The 18222-nt window shown below is 39.7% G+C and overlaps 1 protein-coding gene across 1 annotated transcript; it reads right to left on the reverse strand.

The window, feature by feature from the left end:
• Window positions 1–5311: 5311 nt before the first annotated feature.
• On the reverse strand, window positions 5312–13868 carry LOC103256460 (BTB/POZ domain-containing protein KCTD16-like). Its single transcript, XM_021710542.1, has 2 exons — window positions 13610–13868; window positions 5312–5787 (listed from the first exon to the last, which is right to left on the reverse strand). The coding sequence occupies exons 1-2, from the start codon at window positions 13866–13868 to the stop codon at window positions 5333–5335; spliced, it is 714 nt and encodes a 237-aa protein (XP_021566217.1). The 3' UTR covers window positions 5312–5332.
• Between the last annotated feature and the right edge of the window lie 4354 nt (window positions 13869–18222).

The following is an 18222-nucleotide window of genomic DNA, read 5'->3' on the forward strand; positions in this document are numbered from 1 at the left end:
ATTCTCTTTGTGTCATTACACACGAAATGTAATCATTTTAAATTCACTTCTTACTTCTTCCCTTTGCATTTATTCTCATACATGGATTTTGCTTCAAGTTTTTCATTAGTATTGGGGTTAGGATCTTCCATTATCTGAGAGCTTCATAGTCCTGCTTTAGTCAAATTGGACAAACTTAGTAGTTCAATGACTCAGGATTTTATTGGTGAAATATAGCTGAATTCACTGATTATTCCATATTCATTTTTATTACATTAAATGTGCAGTTAACAGAACTTTCTTTGGAGTCATGTACATCATTAAGTTATGGATCACTCTCAAGCTCTTCCGACTCAAACCAAGGAAGGACTTAGAAATGAACAACTCTCCTTGGAAAAGGCTGTTATTTTAATTCCTTGTTAGGTATCATCAGGATACATCTCGCTCAGAAATGTGTTCCCATCTACCCAGGGCTAAACCTATAATCATGAAGGTTTTCAGTTTGGCATCATCATCATCATCATCATCATCCCAATTAAAAAACACACAAACACACACACAATAAGGGAAAGGCTATTTATAGTTGACAGGTAGATGAAATGACAAAGGGATCATGGAAGTCTACTCTGTCCTACTGTTCTCTAAGCCTTTTCTCTTAATATAATAAATAATGCAGGCTTTCACTTATGTGTAGTGGGAAGAAAGTGAGAGAAAATGAGGAAGTACTTCTAGGTAGTGAATGAAATGTTGACTTCTGCATATTCACCAAACAGCAGTTTCTCACAGTAAGGTCAATGGGCAATTTTCATCAAAATTACTAAGGATGCTAACCCAAAATGCAGATTTTTTGGCCCTGTTTCAAGTTTATGAATCAGATTATTTGAAGTTAGAGTGAAGGAATCTGTATTTTTGCTAGTGCTGCAAATAATTTTTAGGCATCCTGAGTACTGAGAAACACTGCTAAAAAGTTTGCAATGGTGATCACTGGGAAAAGAATCTCCATCTCAATGTATACAGCAAGATGAGAAAAATAGAAATTTCAAACCAATAAGCACTGTTTGCATCACAAGGCTGTGATTAATAAAGTTTAAGACTTTCAGCAGGGGTGTAGAGCAATAAGTACTTCATCTAAAATCAGAATGATGAAGGCAATATAAATCAAACTTATTCCAGAAGGTTTCATTTGGTCTAATTTCTCTGTAAATATTAATCATTGTGCAGTCCTGTACAAATGACATCTACACCATTGTAACTCAGAGTATGGAATGCTCACTCTGATTCTTCCTCTAGTGTGTTATTTTGACAATATAAAAGGAAATAAATACATTGGAACAGTGAGCCATCAAGATTGCAAGATGCCAATGATATCAAGACATTAAAGAGAGAAATGGCCCATGCTAAACCTATAACCCAGCATGCAAATTGGCAGAGACATTTATCAGTCACAGCATCACCAAAGGGAAAAACAAACTCCCTTCATTTTTCCTTCAAAAATTGTGATGTCAAGTGGAGACAACAAAGAATTCTTCCAAAAAGCTCACAGAAAAACTCTTATTAATTCTAGTAAAGATCACTTAGAGACCAAGGTTAGTTAAATTCCACAGCATTGCATCAAGTGGCAGAAAATACCAGTACTCAAATGCTCAAACCTGCACTATAGCAGCTACAAAGTTGGAAGTTTGAAACTGTAGCAAAAGAAAATATATGAGAATCAAAGTTTGGCTTCCATTGTGAGCTGGTGTCAAGTAATTTTGCAAAACACCATATATACCTTTTCTTTTTCTCACGGGAGCATCTTTTACTTGACACAAAGAATACTCAGAAAGGAATCTAAAGCCCACAGAAGCAAAAGGAATCCAGAAGCTCAAGCAGTGGTAACTAAGAGGACCCAGAATGAGCAACACTCCTATGTCTCTGAATCAAACAAGGTTAACTGAAAAGTGAAAATTTCCACAAGTCCCTTTAATAAATGTGTCTCCCCAAAATGAATTGGTTGGAATAGACTAAGGAAGAATAAGGAGCATAGGGAATGCATATGATTTGCTCATTGTTCCCCCTTTTATTTTAATTCACCACACATGCATTTTCAGTAAGATAACTGAGCCTATGATAACAAAGGATAACAACTCTGCATATTTAGGATGCCATTTCGCTGTTGTTTTATGACCATATCTAGTGCAATTTCTTCTCAGCAGGGGAAGGAAAAGCACACTATCATACAATCTAACAATTTTATGGCCCTGTCATCCCCCTTTTCCTGCTGAACATAGATGACTTGCTTTTTGATAGTGGCAAGACTTGAAATAGGTTTCTGACTTCAGGAGACCCACATACCTTTAGGGAATGATATCCCAAGCTCATTGGATTTTGGCATTGCAGGTTTTCTCTAGGAGGCAATCTAAGTTGGGGAATCTATGCATGTAATTCCTTATTTATTTGACTTATCTGACGCTATTAGCTTCTTTGTGTCAGTAACGTGTGACTTTATCATAACTAATGTTAAAGAAGCAAACCATATATATTATTTCATTAAGAACTGAATTAAAAGTTCCAAAAACTATTTTAACTTCAGCAAACATGACTGGTTCTCAGTGATTACCAGGGCTACTAGTGCATTTAATCTTATAACTCACTTACACAGTACTCGTTTCCAATGTTGCAGTCACCTGGACCTCACCTGTTAACTCCACTCAAACTAGAATTGAAGATTTCCAGGCACTTGATGCCTCCTCAGAGTCTTTTGCTGATCAGGTCTATATGCATCTCTATATCAACACCCATACAAATAAACTCCATATTGTTGTTTTAGCTATCTGAACTTTTTACCATGGGGTGGGTACCAGTCTAGAACTGGCCCGGAATTTAAAAAAAAAAAAATGTTGCAGTCATTGTGGTTGTTATTTTAAACATATATCACTGGGAGTATAAAGAAAGCCTGAGCAGAAAAAACTCATGACAGGTCAAGGGCTGTAAAAACAGTGCCACAAACACTATTTCTGCAGTGTTTAACTTCCTGCTTAAAGTATGTAGTAGAAGTATTAGGTTGACTGTCAACTCAGTTCTCCAGTTCTTACTAGCATGTCTCTCTATCTTGATGCCATTACAGCTAAGTCTGAAATTCAAGGAAGTCGGAACTTTGACCATTTTAGCTAGACCTCAGACTTTGACAACACTTTCATTAGAACCACAATAATTGTGGGCAATAATTTGACCAGAGTGTTTTCAAGATATTGTCTCCAAATTTAACTTCTTCTTAACCCATTAAGTGCCACGATTCCTTACAGGATCTTCTATTAGTAGGATGATGGTATTTTGATGTATCATCAAGAAACATTGAAAATAATTGAAGACATATTGGTAGACTTTACAAACAATGCAATGTTGTAGTTTAGATCAAATATTTGCTAGCATATGAATACAGAAAAGAACACCACTCATATTCATAAATTATAATTATCGTGATAACTCAACTCCCTAAATAAACTTTCTTTTTTACTTAAGTAAAACTTTAAATTCCATTCAAACTATCAGGGCAAAAAAGCATTGGCTGAGTCTAGCATCCAGGTATGAAGGCAAGAATTACAAAAATTCAGAAATATATTCATATACTAATCAGCAATAATAACAAAAACCAAGACAGAACTTCTTACATAATAAATGTGCAGCAATGAAATATTTCAACTAGAAGAAATTAGTCATTATTTTTTCCTCCTGCAGACATCATCCAGTTGCCTTTATTACCCATGATACACACACATACACACACACACGCCATAAAAAATTAGGAATGCTTGGCACACAATAATTGACAAATTATTTTTCAGATACTATTGAGATATATGAGTAATGTTGAAAATAAAAACTAGTCTCTTAACTTTCATTTAGCACATGTCTATGAAAGAGCTATTGGTGTGTTAATAGAATACAGAGTCACATGGATGGATAGATGGATGGCTATTAACAATAACACTTCGGCTGTGTCCATACAGGTCAAGGATATAATTGAAAAAGATAGTTTAGAAGCCAAAACCTTAACTCTGGAGCTCCAGTTACCTAGTAGGGTTGTTACAGAATCATAGAAATGGCACAGTTAAATTCAAGTATGGACACAGCCAAACCCCAAATCCCAAAGGCAAACATAACTGGCTACAAGCCAGTAACAATGTAGCATTGTTGCTTAAAATTTTTATAAGAAATTATTAGGGGGTATGTGGAATACAATTTCCTTTAAAACAAACAAACAAACAAACAAACAAACAAACAAACCCAAGGCAGGATCCTTACTCAAGTACTGTGTGTTGTCCTTAGTTCCATGACTACCCAGGAATACAGAGAATTAATGTGGAACATGTGGAAAAACCACACCATTAAAATGTGGGCAGTAAGAACTCTGAAAACATTGAGAGAAGGGTGATAATTCAGTTCAGGGTAGAGAAGGCTGAGTGTGGTGTCACTTAGGAGTAATTTCTGTAGATATGAATGCTTGATTTTTTGATACAAAGAATGTATGACTGGTTCTACTCATCCTCTTCTAACTCAGAGAAAGAGCAAAGCAGAAAAATGGGTCCTGAGGGCGTTAAGTTCTAAATAAGGAAGACAGTTTGTGGATGATGAGGGTTATTCAATGTTAGAAAGTGTTGCCAAGAGAGGTTGGGATATCTTCCCAGAAGAGTTTTAAGAAAGAGGCAGAGGCTCATCTGTCTGAAGTGCTCAAAGAGGGGCTGCAGGGAGCAGAGCACAGCCCTTGGGATGTCAGGCCCTGGCGTCATGTGCATTGTGTGTATATACATACTTTGTTGTGCTTGTGTTGCACAGATACTCATGCATACAGAGTCCATATAAACTGGCACATACAGATTTGAGTGAAAAGTCATATAAATTTGCCATTCCCCCCTTACCCCATAAACGAAAGGACAAAGCAAAATTTAAAAATTCTAAACATATGCCACTGGGCCCAAAATCTTTCTACCATATCCTCATTCACAGGAGGGAGGTAGAAGATGAAAGAAAAAACCCAGTTTGGGATAAATGACTCCCAAGGCCTCTCAGCTACTCTTACGTAGCTGGCTCTCATCACGCACAAGATACTCAGCACAGGGACCAAGTAAACAAACAAACAACTAAAAAAGGATTTTCTTGTACTTCCACATCTAGAAAGAAATCTACCCTGTGGATTTACATGTTAAGGTGAACTAGGTAACGTAGGCAGTAGTATACCAATGGACTAGTGTGTTCTAACAAATGCATATCATTAGTTGTATCTTTTCTTTTAAAATATGAATTTCTTTGAGGAGGTTTATTTCAAAATGGTGACTTGGTTTTGCTCTTTCTTTCCCCACCCCCCCGCCCTCCCCTATAGATGATACTTCCGTAAAAGTTCAGATTGCCAAGGATGTTTTCTCTCGGGGAAGCGATCTGGAATTTTGATCTTTAGGAAATCCTGGATGCATTTCTCTAGCTCCTCCTCAATCGAGAGCTTTTCCTTAACAGCTTTTTTTTTGCTGCTCATGTTCGACTCCCTGGAGCCTGAAGTCAGAGTCCGGAGCAGATCGCTCTTCCGCCGCATCTCTGACTGCTGGATCAGCTGGACTGGGCCCTTCTTGATGGGACGGTCCAGAGTCTGGATGTTGGTCTGGCGTGTCACAGGCCCACAGATGACTGTCTCCTGGGGAGAGCTGGCCTCCGACTGGCTGTCGCAGCTGGAGGTGGAGAGGTCATTGCAAGACGTGCCACTCTCTCCTTCTTTGTCACCCTTGCCGTTCTTGCAGCAGCAATCACAGTGTGAGGATGACCACCTGGAAGGCTCACCTGCAAGGGAAGCACAGAGCCAAGGGATTAATCACAGCTAGGTCAGCTTGCAGTAGCTGCATAGCACTCACACACACAGGCATCACAGAGCAATGCTTTTGGGAGGCACAAGGTGGCTCACAGGATGGGTTATACCAGGCGCACCCCAAAGCCAAGTCCATGTGGGGAGATAAATAATGATGATATGCTGTGTAAGAGGAAATATGCTATAAATATACACTGAAGTCAGGAACACCCAGCTACATTACTTATTAAATTTGTCATCTTGGTAGATCCCTTAAAGTTTCAAAATTTCAGTTTTCTCATCTGTGGGATGAAGACAGTAATTTTCCTACCTAGAGTTGCAAAGAAGAGTTAGATAAATCAAGTGAAATTCTTAAATGCAGTATGTAGCACACAGTAAGCGCTTCATAAATGCTGGCCTCTTTCCATAGCTGATGTTAACCTAATCCAAAGCTCCATGTGGTAGCAGTCAGGAGGCTGACAGAGGGGAATGACAGTGCCAGGGGAAGGATGACTCTGTGCATGCCCTTCATCTAAGCTCTGTGCACCCATCACACTGATCCTCACAATAATTCTACAAACTCAGTAATTCCAATATCAATTTCCATGCAAGAAAACTAAGGCCCCAAGTATTTAGAAAACTTGCCACAGTTTGCACAATTTGTAAGTTGCAGAGCTGGGATTTGAATACAGATCTCCCAAATGCCTTCACCATAACAATCAACTATTTTATTTAATTATCCTGTAAAATTCCTGTTTCTTCTTCAAAATAGTGTTCAAACTTTAACTTCTTTCTGAAGCTCTTTTCCACCTCTCCTTCAAAATATAAAACCACAACTCCAAAGTATCTCTAACCTGAATCTGCTCTTTCGAGCCAATTTTTAAAATGTGACTGAGTAATCATTGTATTTATAAAGCCATTAAATTAAGTGCAACAATCCAATTAGCCAAAAGGAATCACAATAGCAGTAATGTCCCAGTTATCTCAGGTTATTAGAAATAAATATCTTTCATGCAACAGAGAAAGCATTCAACGTGTACCATCTGGTGACTGAAAACACCAGCAACAGAAAATGGCTTCTGTCTGCCAGCACGAATTTTGAGAAGATCGTTTTTCACCTTCAGTAGGCAGGATCTGCTTCTGCCTCCCCGAACTCGGCAATCCCTGCACTAATATGACTTAACTGAGAAGTGGCTCCAATGAATTGGGCTAAAAAAAGGTAATCGCTTCAAACCAGAGCTGATCCAGTTTGAGCATTTTGGAGAAAGTTCAGAAATTGAATTTAGCTTGTACAAAAAATAAAGAGGGAGAAGGGAAAGAGAGAAAAGAGAAGGAGAAGAAATATAAGAGAAGAAATATAAGCTAGGATACACCTGCCTATTACCTAATGGCAAGATGACAAAATATTTTGTCTATAAACCCTGAGGAACCAGTAGAAAAGCAAGGCCCTGTTTCTTTGTGCCTGAGAGTTACCTTCCCTATGGGAAGGTCATTCTATTTAATGGACTCAAAAGGGAAGCTGAGTATTCACTAAAAGCCATTTTTAACAGCACAAACACCATTGTGTGAGGGCTCTGTGTGTACTCAGGTGGAAAACTGCACGAAATCCTCACCAAGCCAGGAACCTGGCAGTGTTGTGGCTTTTTCCTCCCTGAGTTGCTGGGATGATCATAGATGATTTAAATGTCATATGGGATCTTCCAGTTTCTGGGCAAACAGAAGGATTACTTTTTACTTATTCTAGGCATTATCATTATTAAAGAGAACAGAACATCTTCATTTTAGTGTAGCCTGTCATACTACCACACGTTTCAAAATTTTATGAGAACATTTGGATGTTTTGCCATTTTGGCAAGATAATTCATAAGATGACTTCCTAAGTCCATATATTATATCGAAATCAAATAAGACAAGATTAATGCAGTCTGGCTAGAGTGCTGTATGAAAAGTCATCTTGAGCCGGGGTCGGTGGCTCAGCCTGTAATTCTGTGCCTTTGGGAGGCTGAGGTGAGTGGATTGCCTGAGCCCGCGGGTTCGAGACCCGCCTAGGCAGTGAGACCTCATCTCTACAATAAATCAAAATATCAGCCAGGCGTGGTAGCGCATGCCTGTAATTTCGGCTACTTGGAAGGCTGAGGCGGAAGGATCGCCGGAGCCCAGCAGGTCGAGGCTGCGGTGGCCGGGAGCGGCCACTGCACTCCAGTCTGGGTGACAGAGTGAGACTCCAACTCAAAAAAAAAAAAAGAAAAGTCATCTTGAAGTCTGAAACCTAATCAAATGTGAGAAGATAACTACCCCATTTCTTTTCTGGGAGGGTTGTCTCCCTAACTACCTTCTTCCCAAGAACTTAACCATAAGCAAAGAGTTTTTACATCAGAAATGGAAGTGACACATGTGAGCCCCAGCCTCCTTTACCTTGGCAGTCCCCTGTGATGCTCTGAGTCCTGGAACATGTGGGAAAGCCTGTGCTGTAACTCACAGCATTCTAGAATCCCCCCAATTATAGCAAATAATGATCTCATAAATACCTTGATACTTCAGATTGCAACATATTTTGCTTCCAATTTGCTGAGGTTTCAATACCGGCTGGAATAATTCTCTCCACTTGGGGAGAACATAGGTTACAATTGATAAGCCAGATGTGGGGAGAAAACCATTTCATTCCAAGAAATGTCTGATTTATTGATATTAGCAAAGCAAAAAATCTATTGCCTTTTGGGGGGGTTATTAACTAGTTGTTGGTCAAAGACCCTAATAGTTTTGCCTTATTTTGTAATAAGTCATTGCTAAATTTATTGAATACAGTATCATATTTGGTGCCTGACACAAAATAGAGATTTGAGAAATGCTGATGAATGAAAGAGCAAGCACGTATGTTGAACTGTATCAAGTTGATAGCATGGCAGAGCAGACCTCAGGCTCCAGAGTCAGGCCTCACAATTTGTCAGCTGTAGGATCTTCCATAAATCACTTCACATCTCTGAGCCTCATGAAAAATGAGGCTATTAATAATATCCTCTTCACGGGACTTTTAAAAAAATTAAATGTTTTAGCTATTGTAAAGTCTGTCTTGTAATTTGTGGCACACAATAATTATTCCATTAATTCCATATTTTTTTACCATAAGCCAGACACAACAAAACAAATCGGGAACTTGCTATTAGGATTATTTTGTTTCCACCACAATATTGCACAACTAATTCTTAGGTATCATATAAGGAGGAAGGAACACTCATGTCACAGCTGAATGCATCAGGAAACGGGTATCCAGTACTTAGTGGCATCTGACTTGGCATGGGAGTGGTAAGTGACCCAAGCACATAGTGTGTGACCAGGGGATGTTTCTGGAAGAAAGGAATCTTTACAGCAATTATGAAATTTTCACAAATGGATGAGTCTTTCAGGATAAACACTTACTTGAAAATACATCAAATAAACTTAAATCTGGAACAAGAGGTAATTTATATTTTGGATTAAATGGGGAGAAGCAGGACACTCAGTTGCCCCAAGGCCTTAGAGCCCCAAATCTTCAAGCATTTTACAACTTAGAAAAATAGAACAAATCAAGTAAATTGTATGATTGGACTCAGCCCCCTTCCACTGCAGCCCTCACTGTGGCCATTCTCACTGATCAGGAAGAAGTAAAACAGGAAAGACTACAGAATACGTCTCCCCTATGAAAAATTCAAACTGAGCTGAGTGAAACATGACTTAGCAAACTCACAAAGTGCTTATGCATTTTTAAAAGAGGCAGCTCTGCAATCTACCCACACTTCAAATTCTCCACCTGCTAATGGCTGTGAGCACAATGCACATCATTTACAGCAACAGCTGGGAAAACTGCCTTCCCCTGTCTTCTCTGTCAATGATGGAGGAGCCTGCCAGTCTGGGAGCTAGGTGGCCAGATCTAATTTATCGAGGCTGCCGAAAGACTTTCTTGGTATCCCGGTTAAAAAGTCGATAATGACCAAATTGATGTTTTTATAGTTCTGCTAACCTTGGAAAAGATATTGCATGGTGGAGATTGGGGATAGCCAGACTGTGTGAGCTTCTGAGAAAAAATGCATCTTCAAGCTCGATAGTCATCATTTCTTACTTGTGGATGACCTTTTTCATTCATGGACATTTGGCCTTGGATGGCCCCAGCTGGGGCTCTTCATTAAGCGGTGAGTATGAACAAGAGCAGACAGCAAAACATCCATGCATCAGCACTGGTCAGGGAAACAGACACCCCACCAGTTACCTTCACAGGGAAAATTTAACACAAGTAAATGAGACAGATATTGGAGCAGTGAAAATGCAAAAAGACACTGAGAAGATAGAGAGTGACTACAGGAGGCAGCTGCCACCTTTAGATCTGAGAAGACAAATACAAGAGGACACAGTTACTGAAGTCTAAAAGCTGATAAAAGGCATCCAGTGGAGGTGGACCCAAGTATCAGAGGAAGGCAGACTGCCCTGCTTGTGCTGCTGTCCCTGAAGGGGCCTATCTCGGGGGGGGGGGGGGTTTAACAGGAAAAAAAAAAAAAGGATTCATAACCAACTGTTTGTGGGGTAAATAAAAGCTGGGCTGGTGCTGACAGGATCAAGGAGTCGGTGTCCTCATGTCTTAAGTCTTCCTCCAGCACCCCGATTGACAGCATCTAACAGGGTGCTAGCTGAGCACAGGAAAAGTGCGATTAGCCAGCATGTTGACCCGAATCCCAGTCCTGGCATCACACACAGAGTATAAAGGGATGGGTTTGGAGCAGAAAGACAGCACCTTAATAACCAGAACACTGGCCCTGCGAGGGTTGCAAAAGAAATGAAAGACACTCGACCTGTGCAAATGGGAATGTGTGCTCTACTGGAGGAATCAGGAAACAGGAACACAAGAAAACCCTCACCTCAGTTCAATTCCTGCCCTGCCATCCTTTTTATACCTCAGGGTTTGGAGTTTGCTCTTCCCTCTGCCAGAGGCCCTCATCCTACTATCCACCTGCTTAACTTTTTCTCATTCTCAAGAACTTGGCTTAAATTTTACTTTCTCCCGGTGACATCACCAATCTACCCCCCAACCCCAGATCAGCTAGTCCCCACCTCCTGCCTGCTGCTTTCACAGTACCATAGTGTGTAAATATAGGTGTGTTTCCAGGTTTATTAACATCTGTTTTCCACACCAAACTGTGAGGGATGTACTTGTTTCCTTCTTGTCTACTGTATACTTTGGGGCACATACAGGCCAGGGTGTCAGAGCACATGGTAGTTAATGCTCTGTGAATATCTGCAAGATTTCTGAAGGAGAGAGAAAACAAATTGCTGTCCATGGAAAGTAAAATTCTGTATGTGAGAGAGTAAACTTTCCACCCAAAAAGAAAAAACAAAAGGATTTAAAATTCTAATATGCAAGTCATTAGAATGACAACTATAGGCATATAACTAGACAGTTAATATAGATGTGACAAAATCATGCTGACCAACAGAGATAAGGACAAAATTCACAGGCTTATCCGGAATTTTTAAAGTGTTTGTGCATAAATATAGATAGATACATAGATAGACAGACAGATACATTGATCATCACTCATATTTATTAATATAAATATCCCTAAAGTGATATACAACTTAAGTTAAAATTAATGTTCCTAAGCCATTCAACCCATGGTCTTTATTTACATAATTCTCCTCTGTGATAATGTTGTAACCTGCTCTTCCAGCTCAGGTTTTCCACATGCTGGGTTTTAAGCAATGCAATGATCTATACAAAGCAAGAAACCCAGAATTTTGACTCTGGTCTACTGCCTTGCTTTTTCAAGCAGTCCTTAATGATATATTCATTCAATTTTCCAAATCCTTTTTGTTTTTTCTTTCTTCCTCATTTTATTTCTTCATCTTAGCCTCAGCTAAGCCTTCAGGTATGATTTCCTCTGCCCAAAATTACTTATTTGCCCACTACATGTTCTGTAGCCCATCCTGACCCCTTTTCCTCCTGGTCCTCTTCATCCTAGCAACTCTTATTTTTCTTCACCAAGTTTTTATAACCTGGAACAAATCCACCAAAGTGTACAATTCCTCTTAATCAATATCTAGGCATCTTTGTTCTCTTAGAATAAAATGAGTGTGTAATAACTATAGTTTGTCCCTTTCTTCCTTAATTTCCCCTAGAGATGCTCCTTCCCCCTCTCATGTTGTCCTGAGAAACTGCCCGTCCACCATAGTATCATGCTGGCTCACGTGGGGGCACTCATGGCCCATATCTGAACAGAGTACTCCCTACCTCCTGACCACAGTGGGTGATTCAGGCATGGGCTTGTGACTCAAGCTGGGTGGATTTGAGTTCTCACTGGAATGGTTCTGCTGAAATACATGGGTCATATGTGCTTTATGATTTGGGAGTTTGCCAAGCTAGGTGTATGAGAGTCCAATGGCTACCTTCCATACCTGTTGAAGGGGACATTCATTTAGAAAGAAGCCAAGTGAGACAGGTGAAACTGAAATAGAGAAGAGACAGAGACTTACACCTAGCAGTATCTTAAGTTGGCCCCATTCTTAGGTTTATACTTTTATAAGCCTACATATTCTTTTTTTGCTTTATCTAGTGATAGTTAATTTTGTGTTGTGATTAGAGTTGTAAGCATCATATCAACATGCTTAATATCTGTTTAATTTATCCTTTCCATCCTCTGAGCACCTGTGCAATTCTAGTGCTAATGCTGGCCAAGGCTTTGGGGTGGGAAAGCACTATTACTATGGCTAAGCTACCTAATAGATAACTTGTTTCTTCTCTGGAATGATTGCCTCTTTGCTACTCTAGTCCCAACACATTTGACTAACTAACACTCTGAAGAGACACAATGAAGCTCTCTTGCTACCTGTTTTGCGTAGTGAACCCAATAGTGAACAAAGTAATAGCTATCCCTCCAAAACCAGAAACCAAGCATAATAATAATAGATATTATTGGTAATCCTCTGTGTACCTGTTATTGTGCTTTACACAATTTAATCGCCACAGCAATCCTATTAGGCAGATGCTAGTCTTCTTTGCATGGAAGAAGAAATGGCAGCTGAAAGTGGTTACTAGCTGGTCCAAAGTTAAAAGTTGGCAAATGGCAAGAAATCAAACCCAGATGTTTTAATACAAAGCCTCTGTTCTTTTTGATTTACACAATATCCTATGCCATGAAAAGTTTCTGGGAAAATATTTGAAAGTATTAATAGTATGAAAGGGTTAAACTCTTGACTATAAGACATGACTGTCCCAGTGAGTCCAACCCTTCAGTAACTTTTAATAGTAAATAACTAATTGAACAACTTAAAAATCTAAGCTTCCTTACATCTTTTTTCTTTATATTTATATATAAAATTTAAGTTTCTTTTCTCCAGGCCATTCAAAGTAACTGAAAAGGACTCAATGAAGGATAAAGTGTTAGTGGTATTTTTCCTGATGTGGGGGGTATTTCACAATGCTCCACCATTATTCAGTTCTACCTGGGCTGCCTTGGTGAGAATCAACAGTGTTTGAAGTGTACATTTAATTAGGTCGTAAAAAAGCCCTTTGCTAGTTAATTAAGATATGCTATTTGCTAATACTGCTTAATGAATATTCAACAGCCAACTAGTATGTGATACCGCCCCATCAGGGAGAAAAAAAAGCCAAACACAGTGATCTATAGTTTACTGGCAACTGCAAATCTAAACTTCCATTGATCCTCCTGTTAAAAATCAAAAACCAAATGAACCCAGAGCAATTGTTCAAGAACTGGAGAACACCACGAATTTTATGAGAGAAACAGGTGAAATAGAAGAACTGTCGTAAAACATTTATGAGTCATAAAGTACTTTGAAGAAAGTTGGAGCTCAGCAGACAACTCTGAATGCATAAGTACGGCCACAAGAAGGCCACCAGGACGTGGATGCAGAAGCCCCCTGCTGGCAGGATCAGAGGGCCACAGTGGTGGTTTGGAAACAGAACCACAGAGTGTGAGACCTTGGAGGCCCTGGGTGTTCTCATTTTCCAGCGAGGATCCTGGAGAGGGAAAGGTGCATGGCAGCAAGTGTGGGAGCCTGGAGTCTGGTCTGGAGTCCTGTTTGTGACCATGTCAGGGGCACAGCTGGGAAGGTGTGCAGCCACATGAGCAAAAGGTAAATAAATCAAACCCAACTAATTGGAGAGGATTTCACATCTGAACAGTACATTATCAGAGAGAAAAAAAATCAGGAAGAGTCCATTGCTGATTACAGTGAAGGTTAACACAGGACAGAGTAGTTCGGAGAAAGAAGCTTCCTGGTGAAAAATATGACCACATGCTCAATGGGGGTCGGGGAGAGGTTATGTGGTAACATGGACCTATGTTTCTCGAGCACCTATATTGCCTGGCACTTTACTTGCATCATCTCATTGAATCCTTACAACCAGTGAAGAGAAGCAGGGATTATGCTGCTGAAATGCTAATTCTCACCCCAGGAGGTAAGAGGACTAAAGGTTCCCAGGTGCCAGGGAAGCTGACAGTCCAACATAGATTTACTCATAACCAACATCTAAAAAGCCTTCTAACCTGCATGTGTCTATGGCAGAAGAATCAACCACAGGCATCTCAATGTGAGTTGGTTGATCATAAGGCCTGGGCTGGAGACTCACACTAGTGACAATGCCTGGCAAATGGCAGTGTAAAAAACAACAACAACTTGCTGGATTAATGAACTATGAGCAGTTACCATGTATCATGTGTGATACTAAGCTTTTCAAACATTTCGTTTTATCCTAACATCACTCTGAGTCAGGGCACGTCAATCTCAGCCCATAATGTTTGGGCTGGATAATTTCTCATGGGCACAGTCCTGTGCATCGCAGAATGTGCAGCAGCATCCTTGGCCTCCATCCACTCGTCCCTTCCCCAGTCAAGGTAACTAAAAATGTCTCCAGATGCTGCCAAAATGTCTCCTGAGGGCAAAATGACCTCCAGTGGAGAACACTTGCTCTGAAAGAAATATTTCTATTTTCTTTATGAGGAAACTGGATTTCATAAAATTGCTTTAGCTTGCCTATGAGTCACAAAGCTAGCAAAAGGCAAAACTAGGATATTTTGGTAGCTCTGACTTCAAGACTAATGCCTGCTCTATCACTATGTTGTGATGCTCCAGTGAAACGCTATCTTTCTTACAGGAGTTTTTTGGCCAAGGACCCAACAATTCCATTCACAACAAGTTTCAAAGGAAGCACTGTGAAAGCAGGTGAAGGAAATTAAGTTGCCCTCTCACTCTTTATAAAACGGAAAGAACACCTAATTTTCACCAAACTCTCTTCAGATGATGACTGAATAGAACGGACAGAATTTAGCAACTCTGCCCAAACGTGTATCTTTGCTGATTAGCTGCTAATTCATTACTATTCTTTTAATTAGGATGTCAAAATGGGACAAAGGTAGAGCTAAGCAAAGATTTTTTTTATCATGTAGCACAGTCTATTTTGATATCACGTAATAACAGACAACATTAAATGTTTACTACATCAGGTTTTGTTAAGCACTTTACTTGAAGGAAGCTAGTTGAGATTTACAACATTCGTACGAATCAGACTTGAAAATTCACCATTTTCAGAAAAGCAAACTGAGCCACGGAGAGGATAGCAACTAACCCAAAGTCTTTCAGGGAGGAGCTGTGACACACACTTGGCAATCTGATCCCAGAAAGTACACATGAGCAGACAGTAAAGCTCAGTAGTTTAGAGCTTGGGCTTTGAACAAAACAAACAAACAAAACACTGGAAAGGACCACAGCTCTGCTGGTGACTTACAGGTTTTTCATTGGAAAATGTAGGAAATAACAAATACTTCTCTGGTAGGAGGATGAGAAATGAATGATGTTATATGTTTACAGCATGATCACAGTGCTTAGAAAATATTCAGTACCCACAGAATAATGGACTTTTAAAAGATAATTGATTACTTTTGATACCTACATTGGTAAGGCTAATATTAATCACACTGTGTACACATTTAAAAGGCAAATTCAATGAAGATAACTCTATAGATGATACCTTGTTTCTTCTGCTTTTCTTTCAATAGTCTACCCAAAACTCACTTCATATTACTTAACCAATATCTCTACTTTGTCCTGGCATCATGGGCTTTCCACCAAATAATTGATCTAATTTGCATAGATTACTATTTAGAAAAACACCACTGATGCACAAATCCTCTAATATGGATGTCTTTCTCTCCTTTGTACTGGGGCAATGATTGCCATATTCAACCTGCAGGTACTCTAAGGGCAGTTAGAATTCCTAAAAGAGGGAATCATTTGTGCGTTGAGATAACAGTTCATTATTGTCCCTTTATATGTGATTTACCTGTTATTGTTAAATTACGATAGTTACACACCAATGTGTAAACTCATACGAATGCCTGATTTCCCTGTACTGGGAGAAGTAGCCTTCAAGCATGGAACCCACTAGTACCTCCATATTTCCAGTGATTTGACAGGTGTATCCAATGACTAGTGAAAGCAATCGTGTGCCACCAATATAAATGAGTGCTGACAACATCCAGACCAGAAGGGATGGAACACAGACAACATGATCCTTGTGATAAGTGTGGGAAGCTATAGAATGAGAGATGGTCTCTGTTTTCTAAATATATTCTTCTCTTTGCTTCGATGATTAGACCCCTGATAACACCCTCTTAGTTGCTAACATTTGGAAAATAGATGGGAAATATTTTTTTTAAGAATTAAAAGATAAGAATATTCTAAAATGAGACTGGCTTTGGTGGATGAACTTTTCTCTCTACTCCTCTCCCATCTTAATCAGAAAGATAATTTTACCTTCTATCACACTGTGGTGATTCTAATGATAATGAGAACTCCTAAAAGAAGAAGTAGGGTTCAGCTTTGGTGAAAAACTCCAATGTTAAGCAAGTTTTTCTTCAGATTGACGAGTTGGCCAATGTTAAATCATTCGACTTAGAAACTCTAATGTTGATGACTGTGGCCCCAAATAATAGGACTCTTAGATTGGGATAAAGAAGAAAGAAGTGAGGAGACGTGGTGGGCGGAGGGCTATGGAAACCTGGAGACAAAAAAAAACAAACGCAAATACTAGCACAGATTAGAGATTGCGAGGTCAAATGAGAGGCAGTAAAGGAAGCAAGAAGGCAGTAGTGGAAGAGAAAAGACAGAGGAAAAATAAAGGTGCAATAAAAAATGCCTGGGCAGGTCAAGCAGAATTTGAAAAACAAATGATAGGAACCAGAATAATATTCTAGAAAAATAAAGTATAATTCTCAATACTGTAATACTAGGGAACCAACATTACTTTGGGGAGTAGGAGTTCTGGCAGTCTTCCCGGAGGAAGTGGTATCTGGCTTTAGACAAGATTGAAGAATAAATAAAAGTTAGTTAAGGAAAAAAAGATCCGTAGAGATTGAATGAGGTACTGAAATCAGTGGAGGTGACAGAAAACATACTGCACTTGGGCAGCAGAGATCAGTTCACCCCTGGTGGAGAGTGAAGGCAGGGGTCTCAAAAGTGAGAGAGAAGTAGAACCAGATCCCAAGAGGGCTCGTGGCCTTGCTAGAAAGGAAAGAGGGAGCCACTGGAGAGTGACCAGATCATTAGTGTGTTTAGAAAGGGTGGAGAGAACAGAGGGGATGGAGATTACTTATGTTAAAATAACCTAGGTGAGACGAAACTATAGCCTAGATACTGGTACTGAAAATGCAATGAAGCAGCCAGATTCCAGCGCCATTCAGGAGGTTTACAGCTGTGGATGAGAGGAGGGAAAGCTGCCGAGCATGTTCCCAGAGGTTTCTGGCTGGCCCAGCTGGTGCACAATGCTTTTGTCCTCTGAGATAGGCAACCTGGGAAGGGAAGGAGGCTGGGAGTGGGGAGGATGAAGTAGTGAGTTCAGTTTGGGGATTGTTGTGGGCCTGAAAAACATCTCCAAGTAGATCAGTCCTGGTCTCTTTCCTTGTAAACACTATTTAACAGTCTCGTTCTCCATACAGTTCCTGTAGTTCCATAATGAACCCTTTGTTTCAGTAATTTTGTGTGACATGCATGCACCCATATAGTTATATAGGGCAGCAGGTGCAAGACAAGAAACTTACCTCAGCAAAATAAATGCAGGTTAGCTTACATTTTTGTAAGAAATTTAATTCTACTCTTGTACTAATCTTGACTTTCATTAGACTGTAAGATCCTGGAAAGTAAGTTCCTATTTGAAAGAGAGTTTCTGGCTGAAGATTATGCTCCTTTTACTTTGACAAAGGTTTGAGAAGAGCTGTGACTTAATAGAGGTGAGAAATTATGCATCTGGTATTCGTACAATACTTAATAGATTGTAGAACCATTTGTTGTTGTTATTGTTTGTTTTCTGTTTTTTGTTTTGAGTTGAAGTCTCACTCTGTCACCCAGACTGGAGTGCAATGGCCACTCCTGGCCACTGCAGCCTCAAC

The sequence above is a fragment of the Carlito syrichta genome, unplaced genomic scaffold (genome assembly GCF_000164805.1).
Source record: "Carlito syrichta isolate Samal-C Ts95f unplaced genomic scaffold, Tarsius_syrichta-2.0.1 Scaffold289531, whole genome shotgun sequence".
Lineage (NCBI taxonomy): Eukaryota > Metazoa > Chordata > Mammalia > Primates > Tarsiidae > Carlito > Carlito syrichta.

What these genes read in the sequence shown, in the direction of transcription:
- LOC103256460 (XM_021710542.1), bottom strand. Translation starts at nt 13,868, where the DNA reads ATGGTCACAAACAGGACTCCAGACCAGACTCCAGGCTCCCACACTTGC. An exon ending in GAGCTCCAACTTTCTTCAAA is followed by an intron (nt 5,788 to 13,609) that starts GTACTTTATGAC and finishes CTTCCCTTGCAG; the next exon opens with GTGAGCCTTCCAGGTGGTCA.